Here is a 17,845-nt window from a genome sequence, read left to right as displayed (position 1 = left end):
ATTTATTGTAATACTTTAATATAATTTAATATATTTAAATATATTAAATCAAAATTTTTTTATTGTTGTTATTATTTTATTTTTTATTTTTATCAGTATTACTTTTATTTTAGTTATTTGATATTTATTTATTTAATATAACTATTATTATGATATAAATTATATTTTAATAATTATTAAAATATAAAATTATATTAAATAATATTTAAATTTTAAATTAAATTAGATTATTATTAAGATGGTGTAGAGGGACTTTAATAAGAAAGAGAAAAAAATATAAAAGTATTTATTAAAGTGTTTTTAATAAAAGAGAAGAAAACAAAATATATTTATGAAAAATAAATTTTTTAAAAAAGTTGGAAATACATATTTCATATTAAAAATGAAACTTTTGAAAGTGTAGGATAAGAGAGGTATAAGATGAAACATTTTTTTTTTTATTAGTAGTGTTATCGGACCCAGAAAAAAACAAATTTGGACCAGAGAGACAAAAAAAGCTGGCCCTGACCAAAACCAAGAGAAGAAAAATAATAAAAAAAAGAACAAGATAAGAAATAAAAAAACAAAAATAAAATAAAGAAAGGTAAACAAAAGACGTAGTCAGGAAAAGAAAAAGGGGTTGGCCCATCCCGCTCTTTCTCAATCAGGAGACCTAAAGAAGCATCGACTTCCTCACGTACAGGTGCGCCCTTAACACCGCAGAGCTAGCCGCCGTGTCAGTCTTTCCGCCTGGCCATAGGCATTACCGGCGACATCCATTGTTGACGGAGTCATCGCCGACCACCGCGTCATCATCTCCTCTCCTTCGCATCTCCTTTCGTGCGCAAGATAGAAGCACCACTCTTCTTCATTGATGATTGTTCCTCTCTTCCTCTATTTCTTGTTTTGGCGAACTATGAGTTTGAATTAGGAGCTGATGGCTGGGCGTTCTTCATTGATGATCATTAGAAGGGCATTTTGGTCTTTTGGGTTATATAAACACCTCCCAGCCTTTTCAGCTCTAGGATTTCAAGTTGGGAGCTTCTTCTTCTTCCTTCCCCGGTTTTGCTTTCTTTTACTTTTAATGTATTGAACCTTTTTCATTTTAATTGCAATTTCATTGTGTGCTTTAAATCCCATTACGTTTCTGCTCTTTAAATTCCATTTCGTTTTGCTTCGTTTCCAGATTTGAATAGCGTTTTAAGTTGTTGCTTTAAGTTCGTTTTGAGCTCTAATTCATGAATTGCGTTGTAATGCTGCTGTTATGTTTATGAGCTTTCATTCTGCAATGTTTATTAGCTTTCAGAAAAAATAAAATGCAGAAGGCAACATGCAGCGTGGTATTTCAATGGAAAATATTTTATAACCATGTGTACACCAGAAAAATGTGTATACTAAAGATGTAACTAAAGCTGAACGTGTTGTAACACCTTGCAGTCTTGTGTGATTATTCGGGTTTACGATGATAAACAAAAGCATTCGAAGTGTGACAGGCTTCTTCGCACGAGAGTGGTTGGTTCAGTTAATACGTCAAACACCTTGTGGCACTCTTACCTTGAAATTGTTCTGTGCTCAAGCGACACAAAACCAGGATTCCCTCTCTCGGAGAATCGAGAGACTCCCCAAAGGAGAACTCGTTGGCTCTGCTTTCCGCAGTTGGATGAGAGATGGCTTTCCCGTTCACGGCGGTGACGTCTTTCACTCCATTAATCGGCTCAGGAAGCTCAAAAAGAACAAACGTGCCCTTCAGGTCAGTTATATGTGTAGTAATAGTCTGATCCCTCAATAGTGAATGTGACTATTTAAGTTTAAGCAATGTTGGATTTTTCTTTTTTAAATGTTGTAGAATGGAAAATGTATTGCTTGTCGGTACTTGATAGAGTAGATATACTGAAGGTTTTACCGTTTTGTGCTGATTGATAGGTGATGGAATGGGTAATCAGGGAAAGACCCTACAGACCTAGGGAACTGGATTACTCTTATCTTGTTGAGTTTACAATTAAGGTTCATGGGATTTCACATGGTGAGAAGTTGTTCTCCCGAATTCCGGTTGAGTTTCACAATGAGTTGCTCTACAACAATCTAGTGATTGCATGCTTGGATAAGGGTGTCATAAGGCTTTCACTTGAGTACATGAAGAGAATGAGGGAATTGAAGTTTCCCATTTCGCACTTGGTTTTCAACCGTCTCATAATTCTTCATTCATCGCCAGAGCGCAAGAAGATGATACCCAAGTTGCTCACCCAAATGAAGGCTGATAAAGTTCCCCCACATGTGTCCACCTACAATATTTTGATGAAAATAGAGGCCAGTGAACATAATCTCGAGAATTTGTTGAAGGTCTTCTGTCGAATGAAAGAAGCACAGGTTGAACCAAATGAAATATCTTACTGCATTATGGCTATTGCTCATGCAGTGGCCAGATTATATACTGCAACTGAAGCATATGTAGAAGCTGTGGAGAAGTCTATTACAGGGAATAACTGGTCAACATTGGATGTCCTACTTATTTTGTATGGGTATCTAGGGAGCCAGAAGGAGCTGGAAAGAATTTGGACCATCATTCAAGAACTCCCCTCTGTTAGATCTAAAAGTTACATGCTAGCCATTGAAGCATTTGGTAGGATTGGACAGTTAAACCGAGCTGAAGAAATTTGGTTAGAAATGAAATCAACCAAAGGATTGAAATCTGTAGAGCAATTCAATTCAATGATCTCTGTATACTGCAAGCATGGATTTGTCGACAAAGGGGCTAGACTGTACCAAATTATGAAGGCGAGCGAGTGTAAACCAAATGGCATAACTTATCGTCAACTTGCTCTGGGCTGCTTAAGATCTGGTATGGCAGAGCAAGCTTTAAAGACCTTAGACTTGGGTTTGCATTTGACAATTAGCAAGAGGGTTAGAAATTCAACCCCGTGGTTGGAAGCCACTCTTTCAATTGTTGAGGTTTTTGCTGAAAAAGGTGATGTGGGAAATGTTGAGAGATTGTTTGAAGAATTTCATAAAGCAAAGTATTGTAGATATACTTTTGTATATAATACCTTGATTAAGGCTTATGTAAAAGCTGAGATTTATGATCCAAATCTTTTGAAAAGAATGATTCTTGGGGGAGCTAGACCAGATGCTGAAACCTACAGTCTTTTAAAAATTGCTGAACAATTTCGAACTTGATTTTGGATGACAACTTTCAATAAGTTATCTGTATTTTGTTTTCTTTCTGTCTGCTACATATGTATCAATTGCGGGACAAAGAGTCAATAAGAGACAAGAGATAGTACGAAGCATGTGCCATTTGTTTGCCTTTTACAACTGATAATGTAAAGATGAGCATAATATGTAGATTTGATAAATACCGAGGGTTGGGGGGAGTGGTTCTGCACCTTAATTTTGGCTAAGTGATGCAGAAATCTGGGAGAGAGTGTGAGTTGAAGACTTTTGGACGGCAAGGAGGATAGAGTGCTGCAGAACCCGTGAGAAGAATTCAAGGTTTGCTGAGGAAGTCTTCAAGAGGTAGGGGACCTAAACCTTGTCTTCTAAATTATGCAGAAAATTGTATGGATAATTTTGGTGAATATCCTGAATATGAATGGATGTTTGTTGTGAGATGATCTGCACTTACGTTAATACTTGGATTGAAGTTTCTAAGTATGTGGGAAACTTGGGGTGAGGTTAAGAAGGGGAGCTAACCCTGATCTGCAGTTTTTGTGTGAACTGTGATGGAATACTTGTTGAATGTAATGAATATACGTTGATTTGATGATAAATTTTCGTGTGTATGTTTATATATATATATATATATATATATATATATATATATATATATATATATATGTATGTATATATGAGATCTATGATGAATTGGGTTGTTCACTGGGATAAGAAATATGAGGGACAGAACACACCTTGGACCAATATGAGATCTCTGGTGACTGGAATGATATAAAACTTTAGAGGAAGGATACACTGGAATAGTATAAACAGAACAATTATAAATAGATATACTGAACAGGAGAAGCAATTAAGGGCCGAACAGTTTGATTAGATGTAAGGAACAATAGATGTAGTTAAAGGCCGAACGATCCAAATTAATACCGAACGATAGAGAGTTAGTAAAATATGTAGAACGGTAGAGAGTTAGTAAAATATGTATTTGTGATGTGTAGAGTTTGTATGACTCGGATGACTGGTTTTAAGCATATGATGAATGTGAGATTTTGTTAATGAATTGAAGTTATGGATTTTTTGATAATCTGGAGGTGATCTTTGTATCGTACCCAGTGGAGGTCGAACGATTAACAGCAGATGATAAAATAATCAAGGAATATCTAATTAAAGATATTGATAAGCAGGTTATAAACAATTAACAGGATTTTCAAGTAATATGTTTATATCTTATTTTGTTTATATTTTATTGGGTTTATATCACCTTAGGATCCATGAGGTAAATTATAAATACAAAGCCAGGGCCAAAAGTTAGGTACGTTCCATTCAGGGTCTACTCACACTCAACTCATATTCTCAAACATTCAGTTGTGATAACAATTCACTAAATACTCAACCAAGAGCTGAGGCTCTCCAAATCACACGCCTAACTTGAGCGTCGGAGTATCTTTTACAGGCACCTCCCCCTCTCTGTCCAGAAGGCAACTGTGCGGTCCTACTGAAGGTCGAGCGGTCGGATAGGATCGAGCGGCTTGGATTAAAGGAAAGTGAGCGACTTCGACAATTCAGGCGTTCGAAGGCGAGGAAGACACGTCAGCAAAGGTTTGTCTCTCGATCTTGTAAAAATCTACCGAAACAATCTTTAAGATAGATTTTTGGCATGGATAATTTGGTATCAGTAGTATGGGGATTTGAGTTGGAACAAAATCTGGAAAATTTTGGAAACATGTGAGTTTTAGCTAAGTTTTATGCTATGTGCGAAAATCACATATTTTGGATGAATGATCATATGTTAGGATGTTAAAAGTACGAGGAGAGGAATAAAAGAGAAGTGAGCTGAACAGTAGTAATGAGGGAGTAGTGAGCCGAACGATATTAGCAGAAGAGTAAGTGAGCCGAACGGTATTAGGAAAGGGAAATTGAATAATATGGTAGTAGTATGGAGTAAGGTAATCAAATAGTATTAATAGTGGGAAGTATGTCTAGGACCGAACATTCTGAGGCAGTGACCGAGTAGTGCGGACACATGAACGAAGTAAGAGACCGAACAGTTTGATGCATTTGATCGAGTAGTGTAGTACCGAACAATTAAGTATGTGACCAAATTGTTTAGTTGAGAGCTGAATACCTTTATAAGATCGAATGGCCGAACAATTGAAGTAGTGATATGACCGAGTAGTGTGAGCGCATGTTGTGTGGTGAAGGGAGCCGAATGGTTTAGCAACGGCAAGCGAACGACCGAGTAGTGCAGACGAATGGCCGAGCGATGTAAATAATCCGCCGAGCGTGGATGACCGAAAGGTTTAGTGTGTACCTGTGCAGAACCGAATGGTTAATTGTGTTGTTTACATGAAATTGATATATTTGTGACTATTTCGGCATGATAGCATAATGTGTATTCCCAATTGTGAATGGGAAATGATATGAATGTTTAGAATAGTGTAAAAAGATCGTATGAGTGAGTCATACTTGAGTTTGAGGATGGTTTGAATATATGTGAGATAAGTCTCGGTTGGTTCCGAGAATTGGATATGGGTATTTTGTTCTTGACTATGATGGTTTAGTCAGAACAGTTCTTCCTCGCCTGTGAGACAGTGGAAAATGAAAGGAGATGGGAAAACGAGACTCAAAGGTGTTGTTCTTCCGCCTGCGTGAGGCAGTGGGAGGACTTCTCTTTGTCTGTGAGGCAGTGAAAGAGGTTCGAGTGTAGCCCCTTCTCACTTGTGTGATGCGATGAGAAAGATTCAAGCATTTCACCTTCAAATCGTGTGATGAGGTGTGGGAGGTATTTATACTATTCACTTGCGTGAGGTAGTCAGAGATCAGCGACAAGAGTTAGTGTCTTTTCACCTGTGTGATGCAGTGAGAAAGATTCGAGCCATTCACCTTCAGATCCGTGTGATGCGGTGGGGGGGAGGTATTTATACTATTCGCCTGCGTGAGGCAGTGGGAGATCAGTGACACGAATTATTAACTTCTCGCCTGTGTGGGACAGTGGAGAAAAATATTGGGTTAACCTGAACCACCTAGTCTCGAGAAGGAAGAACGTGATATGAATTAGATAACTATAAAGAGATTATGTAATATTCGAGGGTTACCAAAGCAAGGGTAATGCTAGGAAGAGATCATAAGGATGAAATAGGTAGAGTGTCCGAGTAGAGACATAGGGTGATAATGATCACATGAATGATATGGAGATAGATGAACTTGTATTGTTGTATAAGTAGTGTGGGTGAGTTTGATTGTGTGATACTTATTAGAAAGTGGGTTTTTAAGCCTAACTCAACCCCACAAAACCGGCTTGTAAGGTGAGGTTTGCACCTCACTTATATATTATAAATTGGCCTTATCTCTAGTCGATGTGGGACTTCCAACACACCCCCTTCACGCCGAGGTATAGACATCTCGTGCGTGATAGTAGAAATTGGGTGGTCCAATAGCGGCCCGATTGCGGGTGGAATAGAAGAATAGAATGCCCACTTAGAACTCGCTAGGATAGGCACTAACCATGGCTCTGATACCATATTAGAAAGTGGGTTTTAAGCCTAACTCAACCCCACAAAACCGGCTTTTAAGGTGAGGTTTGCACCTCACTTATATATTATAAATTGGCTTTATCTCTAGTCGATGTGGGACTTCCAACACACCTCCTTCACGCCGAGGTATAGACATCTCGTGCGTGATAGTAGAAATTGGGTGGTCCAATAGCGGCCCGATTGCGGGTGGAATAGAAGAATAGAATGCCCACTTAGAACTCGCTAGGATAGGCACTAACCATGGCTCTGATACCATATTAGAAAGTGGGTTTTTAAGCCTAACTCAACCCCACAAAACCGGCTTGTAAGGTGAGGTTTGCACCTCACTTATATATTATAAATTGGCCTTATCTCTAGTCGATGTGGGACTTCCAACACACCCCCTTCACGCCGAGGTATAGACATCTCGTGCGTGATAGTAGAAATTGGATGGTCCAATAGCGGCCCGATTGCGGGTGGAATAGAAGAATAGAATGTCCACTTAGAACTCGCTAGGATAGGCACTAACCATGGCTCTGATACCATATTAGAAAGTGGGTTTTAAGCCTAACTCAACCCCACAAAACCGGCTTTTAAGGTGAGGTTTGCACCTCACTTATATATTATAAATTGGCCTTATCTCTAGTCGATGTGGGACTTCCAACAATACTTATCATATGTTGATGGTGTAGCTCATCCTACTTGTTTGTTTGTGTTTTGCCCATGTGAATGCAATGATTGTATAATGTGTGATGTTATACGGGAGCAATTGATATTACAGTTGAAGTGGGAGCTGTTTAAAGCAAGGAGTGCGCTGGCCAATTGTTAGGATTTTATAAAATGTATTATGAAAAACATTGCTCATGTATTTTATTTAAATTTCACTTTCTGCTTTGGAAACGACATTTATGATTGTAAGGTTTAATTTTTTTTTTTTTGGATTCACTAATGGTATGAGAAGTTATTTTCTTTAATGAATGTGTAGAAAAAAAAATATATTCTGCACGACACCCATAGAAGGGGTGTTATAAACATCAGACCGAGTGGCCGACCACCAGACCGAGTGGCTGACCATCAAGCCAACAGTCAGACTGAGTGGTCGAACACCAGAAGGAGTGGTCGACCACCAGGCCGACCACTAGACCGAGTGGCCGACCGCCAGACTGAGTGGCGAACACCAGACCGAGTGGCCGACCACCAGACCGAAATCTCAACAGTTGATGGCCTCTGCTAATGGTGTTGTAGTTGAGTACTGAACTTTGGCCTCTTGTGCTCTAATTCCTTTATGACCTATTGATGAGTCTCTATTTTGTGTTATTCACTTAGCTTTCCGCACCATATTATGTTAGTGAAGTGTGTTTAATTGTCTATTATTGTTTCATTTTCACTATTTGAGCTTAATTAGACTGTTAATTCTTATTTTAATTAATTTGAATTATTTGGGCATAATTATTTCAATCATTATGTGTAGGACAATCACTATTGAAGGGTTCAGAAAGGGTCTGAATATATTGCACAAAACTGGTCTGATGAAGACTGTCGAAAGGTCTGTTAAATAATAGTCTTTTTTAGCCTTTTTGTTTTTCTTTCAGAATTATATTTTAGTTTTTTTCAGTAATTTTTCCAACAATATCCTTAAATATAATTAAGAATAATCAATATTGAAAAAGACAATTGTAGTTGAAAAATTGAGAGTATTTATTTTATTGAATTTGTATTAGTTAAGTATTTCAAAATCAGCCTGTAAATCTTAAAAGACTATTTATTTTGGAATACAGAGTATAATTTTCTTAATTGGATGTCACAATTTTTTAACATGAATATACGACACATTTTTTAAATAAGAACTTTAATATGGCAGAAATAGAGTTGAATATATTATCAAAGTAAAAACCACGTTGCACTATGAGATTATAGAAAAGCTAAAACTAATTTTTGACCTTCTCAGACAGATAAGTATATACCTTATAGGCTACGAAAACCAATAAATGGAGATGCAGAGGCCAGACTTAAGAAATTTCATAACCCACAAAACTCGGACAAGCAATTTTTGGCACCTTGAATTCAAATCCACCATACTGGCAGCAACTTCTCAAACCTAAAAGCATAAACTGAGTCACAAAAATAAAATGCAGAAGGCAACATGAAGCGTGGTATTTCAATGGGAAATATTTTATAACTACGTGTACACCAGAAAAATGTGTATACTAAAGATGTAACTACAGCTGAACGTTTAGAGGATATATATGAGATAGTCAACCTATCACTTTTAAACGTGAGTTAAATGAAAATCATTACTTATAAAAAAAGGAAAAAGGAAATAAGAAAATTGAGAGAGAACAAAATTTTTTTTAAGTATTTGAAAGAGAGGTTGTTTGAACCAAAATATATCACCTACGTAAGTCGAAATGCTAAAATGGCAAAAGAATTCAGATGAAACTCATGAAAGAACTTCATGCTCAGCATCAAATAGGTCAACATAATCAGTCATCAACAATACACAATTTGGAAGTTATTTGAGATTTACTCATGCAGTTAGTTGATTAATTAGGAAAATATCATTACTATAAATAAAAGCATCTTGGAATCTTTCTATATCCTTTTCTTAACAATTAGTATCATGAGTTATTTATTTGAAACACCCCTTTCGTTCTTGAATTATATAATGTTTGGTCTCATCAATTTGATGTAATTTGCATCTCTTCTCAAAATTCTGATACTTCGAATAGATTATAACTTGAGCTTCAGGTCGACCGACCACCACACCTTTGCTGCCACGTCAATTAAAAGTACTCAGGGAATGTGACATTATACGTGGACTGACGGTTAGTCACATCTACTAAAAGTTAACGTCGTCCAATTTTAAGGATTAATAATAAGATTTTTAAAACTATGAAGAATAAACACCATCAAAGTTTCGAGTAGAGACTAAAACCAAAATCATGTGAGAATAAAAACCATCAAAGTTAATTGCGTACTTTTTCTTACAAAATATCGAGTTAAATAAGCATGTACATTTACCTTTTTAGGTAGTTATTGTTAAAAGATAAATGAATTTTTATTTTTTAAACAAATTATTTTTATCCTTTTAACTCTAGTTAATGTTGTCTTTATTTCTACCACTTTCGATTTTGGACACATTTATATAATTTTTTAAATTGTTTATTCTATGATTCAATTTTCGAACAATCTTTACCTTATAGTCTTTTTCTATTCACACATAAATTGGGTTTTTTAGTCTACTTATTTTCATATAAATAAATATAATAGATTAAGTTTCATGATTCTTTCCATTATTAGAAAAAAATCAAAGTTGTACCATAAAATTGAAGATAACTATAGTTTGAAAGAAATATTTATTTAAATTTAAGAGGTAAGATATTAAAATGAATATTTTAAAAGATAAAAAAACACATTTAATTAAAGAAAAAACTACAAGCATAGTTTAAGTTATAAACTATACCCATATATTTTTAATTTCAGAAATCATACGATATATTGTCACTGTTCACACTGAGAATACTCAACCTTCTGTTCCACGAAACCAGGAAATTGGCCCTTGCTCTTAAGACTTGAAATACGTTTTCGGTGCCCACGACCTTGTCTGTGTTGTTCCCATTCATGTAATCCTCTAAGAACGCGATCTCCACACGCCTGTCAAAAGGAAGGTTCGTAAGAAAACAGAATGTTTGAGTTTGATGATGCAAGTCACAAACTCCTTGTAGTAATTCATACAGAAAAATTTGTCATTCAAATGAAAGATTTTCGAGAAACAAAAATCCGACAGACGGTAGTTTAACAAATTGCTTCCACTTGTTTTTTTCTGTAGGTGAAAATTGTATTGCAATGCAGAACGCCATAAGGATCACCACACTCGTTTTCCAGAGTAAAAAGAACATTCATGTAAGTTATTAACAAAAAAAAAAATGTCTCACGAAGGTGGATCATAAAATATTACAGACCTTGCATACGTATTGTGTCCAGAGGTCCCTTTGCATTATTTTCATCCCTGTGTCATTTGAAGCCCCAAAGGTGGATGACAAGCTTCCATTCTCACTCAAGAAAGATTTAACTATCTTCACAGCAGGTTCAACTACTTGGCGTGCCCATGCATTTTCTGATTTGCCTGTAACATAACATAACTAAATGAATGTAATCCAAGGATATTACACGAGCTAATTGATGAACATAGAAAATACAGGGAACATGATTAAAACAGCTTACTCGATATTGCTTCTGTGGAATCAACGTAGTATATGTTCCAACCAAACAATGTTTGCAGTCGACTGAGCATCCTCTTCTGTCATGAAGATAGCTTCAATATTAATGTCATACTTTAAGCTTCCGTACAAACCTCAATAATTCATTGTCACCAACGAATATTGATCAATTACATTATTTAACGTTTCCGTTATCATGGCCCTGAATCCACGTACCTGAGTACGTAAACTAGCCAAATGCAACCTTTCACACTCTCACACACGTAATAGAACAATAAACGATGGATGAATGAATCTCTTTTATTGATGGTAATATAAACAAGGGTAAACAATAATTGGGAGCATAACCTCCCTTACAAGACAATAATGTCTGTCACAAAACTCAATAATAAAAAGCATACCCTTAACCCTAGACTCTAACTTTATTTATACTAATTATTTCCTGCACATCTCTTATTAAATATTTCCCTAGAATATATCTGCATTTAATATAAATATCCCTATATTTAATATAAATATCTCTCCATATATTATCCTAGCATATATCCTTAATTATAAATATCCTATATTGAATATTTCTTAGAATATATATATTTATTTACTCTAATTAACTTATACTGAATATTCTCTCTTATTGTGCTTCTTTTAATGTAATTAGCTCTTGCCCCCCTAACCGCTACGCAGTTAAGACGGTGATTCTTCAACCGTTCGACTCAGGTCCTTCCTGCTTCCCACCGTTCGGCTTGGTCGCTCCCTGCCTCCCACCGTTCAGCCTGGTCGCTCCCGTTGTCACCGTTCGGCCTGACCATTCCCCTTTGTCCCCCGTTCGGCCTTACCTCTCAATGCCTTCCCCCGTTCGGCCTTTACGGTCAATACCATTCGGCCTCACTTCCCTCCTACTTTTCTTCTCCTTCTCATTACCTCCCAACCCTTACCATTATCTCCTACCTTATACCCTAACATTACACCCTGCTGCAAAACAACCTTGTCCTCAAGGTTGGAATCGGGGAGCTTGATCTCATGGCTCCTCATCAATTCAGGTCTGGAGGCTCGGGTGGTGGCCATCCCTCCTCATCTTTCGCCAATATCGTGACTCTCAAGCTCCTGTCCAGACAGTAATGAGCATAACCGAACCGATCACCGCATCTAAAGCACCTTCCTTCTTCCCTCTGTTTCACATATTCCGCATCTAAAGTACCCCATCAGCTGTGTGTTGGGTATTGTTTCCATTTGGCCTACCAAGACTTCGAATTCTTGGATGTATTCCTCCACGGTTCCTGATTGTTTACAGGCCGCCAGTCTCTCGAAAACGGTTCCCCGGTTTCTTCCTCTGAAATGGATCACCATTGACTCTTTTAATCCTGACCACAAACGGTTCCTGGCCTTCTCCCTCCAAAATCTAAACCAGTGTTCCGCGATTCCCTCCATGCTGATATAGGTTAGGCGCAACTTCTCTTCCTCCGATATTCCTTGTAGCTCAAAGAATTTGTCCGCTCTATTGATCCAATTCAACGGATCACTTCCTTCAAAAATGGGTAGATCTACCCTTTTCCTCCAGTTCAGATGCTCCTCTCGGTGTCCACCATCTAGCCTGCCACCATCTCTCTCGCCCTCCTCCTCCTTTCTCCCGTTGACAGACCCCTGACTTCCATCTGAGTTTCCTTCATGCCGTCGACCTCGCTCTCCCATCACCTTCACTAGTTCCAGGACCGCTGCCCCCAATCCTCCCATGGAGATTTCTATGACCTCCAATTTCCCTTCAATTGCATTTACTCTTCCCTCCATGATGTCCTTCCTCCTCTCAATAGGATCCGGCAATTTCCTCCCTTGACGAATCCGGTAGGTCGGACCAATTGTTACGTACCTGAGTACGTAAACTAGCCAAATACAACCTTTCACACTCTCACACACGTAATAGAACAATAAACGAATGATAATGGATGAATGAATCTCTTTTATTGATGGTAATATCTGAATAAACAAGGGTAAACAATAATTGGGAGCATAACCTCCTTCAATTACTTTGGGAGCATAACCTCCCTCACAAGACAATAATATCTGTCACAAAACTCAATAATCAAAAGCATACTCTTAATCCTAGACTCTAACTTTATTTATACTAATTATTTCCGCACATCTCTTATTAAATATTTCCCTAGAATATATCTGCATTTAATATAAATATCCCTATATTTAATATAAATATCCTTATATTTAATATAAATATCTCCCCATATATTATCCTAGCATATATCATTAATTATAAATATCCTATATTGAATATTTCTTAAGATATATATATTTATTTACTCTAATTAACTTATACTGAATATTCTCTCTTATTGTGCTTCTTTTACTATAATTAGCTCTCGCCCCCCTAACCGCTGCGCAGTTAAGATGGTGATTCTTCAACTGTTCGGCTCAGGTCCTTCCTGCTTCCCACCGTTCGGCCTGGTCGCTCCCTGCCTCCCACCGTTTGGCCCGGTCGCTCCCTGCCTCCCACCGCTTGGCCCGATCGCTCCCTGCCTCCCACCGTTCGGTTTGGTCGCTCCCTGTCTCCCACCGTTCGGTCTGGTCGCTCCCTGCCTCCCACCGTTCGGTCTGGTCGCTCCCTGCCTCCCACCGTTCGGCCTAGTCGCTCCCTGTCTCCCACCGTTCGGCTTGGTCGCCCCCGTTGTCACCGTTCGGCCTGACCATTCCCCTTTGTCCCCCGTTCGGCCTTACCTCTCAATGCCTTCCACCGTTCGGCCTTTACGGTGAATATCGTTCGGCCTCACTTCCCTCCTACCTTTCTTCTCCTTCTCATTACCTCCCAACCCTTATCATTATCTCCCACCTTATACCCTAACAAACACTAATTCTAGGAAGCACAGGAAAACGCTAATAATAATAATACAAATAAATTATAGAAAAAACAAATAAATAGTCATACTGTACAGCCGAATGGCAGGTGAACTAAATGCTCTACAGAAAGGACAATGTATTTCAAACGTCTAAGTCAAAATTATTAATCATCTCAGTGGTACTGGCAATTTTCTATAACTTGTGAATACAGAAAATGACATTTTCAGTTTCCTTGCATGCTCGGCCAAAATAATTTCATCCAAGAATGCTTGTTTAAGGAAGTCAGAAAACAAAAGACATTATTTTTTACCTGTCGGCGAACAAGTCTCCTGGTATTAACCTTTACTTTTTCAAATGCTTCTTCCAAAAGAGTTATGGATTCAGTATCATTGGAAGATCTCACCAACTCCATCAAATTACCATTAAACAAGGTCTTGCCCTTTTCTACCCTGGATCCTTCAGTCAGTTCCCTCTCTCTTTCATACATGTCTTTGACAACACAAGTTCTAAGAAGAGGCTCGAATTCACGGACACCAATGGCCTGCCGCAAACCTCTAGTATAATCTGCATTCAAATTATAAATGTCATAGACTTCATTGAGTAATCCATCGTCCATCATGCAATCTACCCTCTGCTCTACATATCTGTCCAGTACAGGGAGAGATGCATCCACACATATAAAACAACAATCATATCTTAAGTTGTCAACTTGACCCCAATTCTGCCCTGCCACAAGTAAGACCAATATTATTTATAAGGGGAAAAAAGAATCACCATACATTGCAACAAAACATTAGCAAGTTAAACATCCTTTTTCCATTATTGATCCACTTGATACCCACACCAATTGTCCATCAATAGAACAGAATGAGTATAGTGTGGTAATGTGATTAGTGGGAAAAATAATTATATAACTATACGTCGACAAAGGGAAAAGAGATCATATTGAAATTCCAGTAATTGACTATTGGCAAAGAAAACAAACCTCTGCTGCCTTTCCTTGAAAAACTTTACTAGGAAGAACACCCGTGCGAGTGTACAAATTAATATATTGATTTATCTGAAACCCATTGAAACACAAGTATGCGGGTTGATGATTCCCAATTAGGCACTTCATATATATTTAAATGTTATAAAATGAATTGAAAAACCATATGGCTTGGTCCCAATAGATGTACAACACGCTGGAACTTTAAAATCATAAGACTACAATAGTAAACATACTTATAAATGCCTTATATATTTTATGAATTAAATTTAAATAAATTAATAATGTAAATGCTTAGTTGCAAGCCAATTTTGTAAAGTTGAACTAGACCTAAATTTACTTTCTAAGATGATATCGAGGTCTACCTTAACAAGGTTTAGTCTTTGGCATGAAGGGTTGTACTTATACATGCTCTAATTTTATATGAATTAAATTTAAATAAATTAATATGCAGAGGTTCATTTGCAAGCCAATTTTGTAGAATCGAGTTAGATCTAAATTTACTTTATAAGATGATATCAAAGTTTATTTTAATAAAGATTGTTGCACATATTGTACCACCTGCACAAGTATTTAGTTCCACATGCAAGATGCTTAATCCTTAGCATGAAGGGTAGTACTTATACATGCTTCATATATTAAATGAATTAAATTTAAATACATTAATAATATAGATGATTGTTTGCAAGCAAGTTTTGTAAAACTGATTTTGGTCTAACTTCACTTTCTAAAGTAGTATCAAAGCTTACCTTAATAATAAGGTTTGTTGGTCATATCGTGTTACCTGCACAAATATCTAGTTCCATATGCGAAATTTATACTCCTTGGCATGAAAGACTATATTAAAGATTTTACATTAACTAGAGATATAACCAAATTATAGTATATAAACTAATACAGATATCATCTTGCAAGTTTATTTCTTAGGGTAGAGTTGGACCTAAATCCACTTTTTAAGAGTCGTTATACCATCATAAACTGCCATGCATATTCGGATGCTGACTTTTGCAACAACTATTTTAAAAGTAAAATTTTGACTGATATTTAACTGGTGGACGATGTAAAAGTTTTTACATAGGCATTCAACAAAACTGAACTCATTATAAACAGAATAACCATCATGGAATTGTTGCATACGTAACTCCAAGTGCACAAATAAGACGGACCTTTCATTGTACCTAGAAGTGTAAATGATAAATAATCAAATTATACTCAACCTTTCTATGGTTATTTGGATGGATTCTATTAGCAGCAACTGGATCAATATCCTTGAGCAGATCATAACCATAGCTTGAACCATCATTTTCAGCAGGGAAACTGTTCTCAGACTGCGTGATGCCTATAAAATTACAAATGCAATAAAGGATAAGTATATATCAATTGAAATAGAAAAAAAAAAGTAAAGTAAGAGAAAGCACCAAATACATAATAATATACCAGGTGGGTCACCCACACAGCTTTCATCCATATCTTCGGCAGAATCATCTAGAAGAAACGGACTCACAAGAGCCTGAAGAGGATTAATAAGTAGAAAGCAGCCATATAAGTACATTATTAATCATTATAAGAAATTCAAATAAATAAATAAAATGATGAACACAACAAGACACAAAGAACGCATCACTCAAAATCCCAACCTGGATATAGTAATTTGTACCCCCAACTATAACAGGCAAATGATTGCGAGCCACTATGTCATCAATAATCTGAAAATTAAAATAATAATAATAATAATAATAGCAAATAACAAATAATAATAATAATATTAATAATAAGTGGATTCTCTTGATTCATCGATTAAGACATACGGGAATAGCGGAATCCCGAAACGCTTTAGCCGTGAATTCTTCGTTGGGGCTTACAGTTCCCAAGAGATGATGCGTCACTCCTGCAGCAAATTCGAAACGTGATTTCAGAAACGGAACGGGATTGGGATGGAGAATAATCAGGTGCGGCGAGGGTACTTGGTACCGTTTTGGTGAGAGAGAGGGAGTTTGTTGGCGAGAACATCAAGGCCGCGGTAGACCTGCATGGAATCAGCGTTGATGACTTCTATGGGGAATTGAGAGGCTAAATCAACGGCAAGCTTCGACTTCCCGGAAGCTGTGGGTCCCATTATGACAACCACCTTCGGTCGTTCACCGTCGGTAGAGTTTGAAGTCACTGTGCTCTCCGACGCCATTGTTAACCTTTCTTTCACTCTACGTTCTTCCCCTAATGTCAGCTTTGGATGTTGGGACAAAATATTCGAATTATTTCCATACGTTTTAGGGTTTCAATGGAAAAATTACATTTCTCTATTTATTTCTATTTTAATTTATTTTTATATTTTATTTTTTCATTTGTTTTGATTATTATATTTTTTTTTACTTAATTGATTTTTTTTTAAATTCAATTGAGTTCCAAGTGACTTATTAAAATTAGTATTAATGAACTTTAAAAGCGTCATGTGATAAAATCAATATCTAAAATAAAATGAAAAAGAATACAGAAAATTAATTCTGATACTACTTTTAAATTTTTTTTTAATACTAATTTAATAAGATAAAACATATTAAATCTTTTAATAAAAACTTAATTGAATATCAAGTGGAGAATAAATATAAGAATTAAATTATTAATTAAATCTAATTTATAATTTTTTTTTAAATTAGATTTATCTATGTATTTATCTCTTGATAATATTCATCTCTTATATAATTAATTTTCAATACCTGTTTAATTTATAACAATTATAAATAATTTAATATATATTATCTTTATTTTGTTTTTACACTTTTAATCAATTTTTCACTTGTTCTCGTACTTTTTATATTTACTTATACTTTTTAAACTTTATACTTTACCGTTTCTTAATAAATATTGATTTTTATTGTATAATAAAAGAAATAATATAAAATATTTGAATAAGTGATATCAGCAAGGAGATATAAACTTATTATACATAAAAAATTATCTTATAAAATTTTAATTTTTTATTGTTATCAAATGAAACTGATACTCATATTTACCAACATTTTAAGAATAAGTATATGTGCAAAATGTTGACAAATTGAATAACTCCTTTAGTGTTACTGATATAGTTAAGTTTTGTGTTCGTGACATCAATTGGGTAAGTTGGAACATGAAAAAAT

The 17,845-nt window shown here is 36.1% G+C and overlaps 2 protein-coding genes across 4 annotated transcripts; one reads left to right on the top strand and one right to left on the bottom strand.

The window, feature by feature from the left end:
* Positions 1-579: 579 nt before the first annotated feature.
* LOC124829167 (pentatricopeptide repeat-containing protein At1g07590, mitochondrial-like) lies at positions 580-3,492 on the top strand. 3 transcript variants are annotated; one of them, XM_088109184.1, is made up of 3 exons: positions 580-1,012; positions 1,417-1,729; positions 1,903-3,492. In XM_088109184.1, the coding sequence occupies exons 2-3, from the start codon at positions 1,442-1,444 to the stop codon at positions 3,151-3,153; spliced, it is 1,539 nt and encodes a 512-aa protein (XP_087965310.1). In that variant the 5' UTR covers positions 580-1,012; positions 1,417-1,441; the 3' UTR covers positions 3,154-3,492. The 3 variants fall into 3 exon arrangements, with proteins under 3 accessions (XP_087965310.1, XP_087965309.1, XP_087965308.1); XM_088109183.1 differs by having other exon boundaries at positions 580-1,065; XM_088109182.1 differs by having other exon boundaries at positions 580-1,729.
* Positions 3,493-9,998: 6,506 nt separating this feature from the next.
* IPT2 (tRNAisopentenyltransferase 2) lies at positions 9,999-16,978 on the bottom strand. Its single transcript, XM_047302628.2, has 10 exons — positions 16,683-16,978; positions 16,520-16,599; positions 16,349-16,417; positions 16,149-16,221; positions 15,929-16,050; positions 14,709-14,783; positions 14,034-14,444; positions 10,884-10,959; positions 10,622-10,785; positions 9,999-10,313 (listed from the first exon to the last, which is right to left on the bottom strand). The coding sequence occupies exons 1-10, from the start codon at positions 16,891-16,893 to the stop codon at positions 10,161-10,163; spliced, it is 1,434 nt and encodes a 477-aa protein (XP_047158584.1). The 5' UTR covers positions 16,894-16,978; the 3' UTR covers positions 9,999-10,160.
* Between the last annotated feature and the right edge of the window lie 867 nt (positions 16,979-17,845).

This window comes from Vigna umbellata, chromosome 3 (assembly GCF_029865625.1).
Source record: "Vigna umbellata cultivar VRB3 chromosome 3, Vumbellata_1.0, whole genome shotgun sequence".
In the NCBI taxonomy this organism is placed as follows: Eukaryota; Viridiplantae; Streptophyta; class Magnoliopsida; order Fabales; family Fabaceae; genus Vigna; species Vigna umbellata.
Note: the sequence above shows the minus strand (reverse complement) of the source record. Positions and strands in the feature narration are given on the sequence as shown.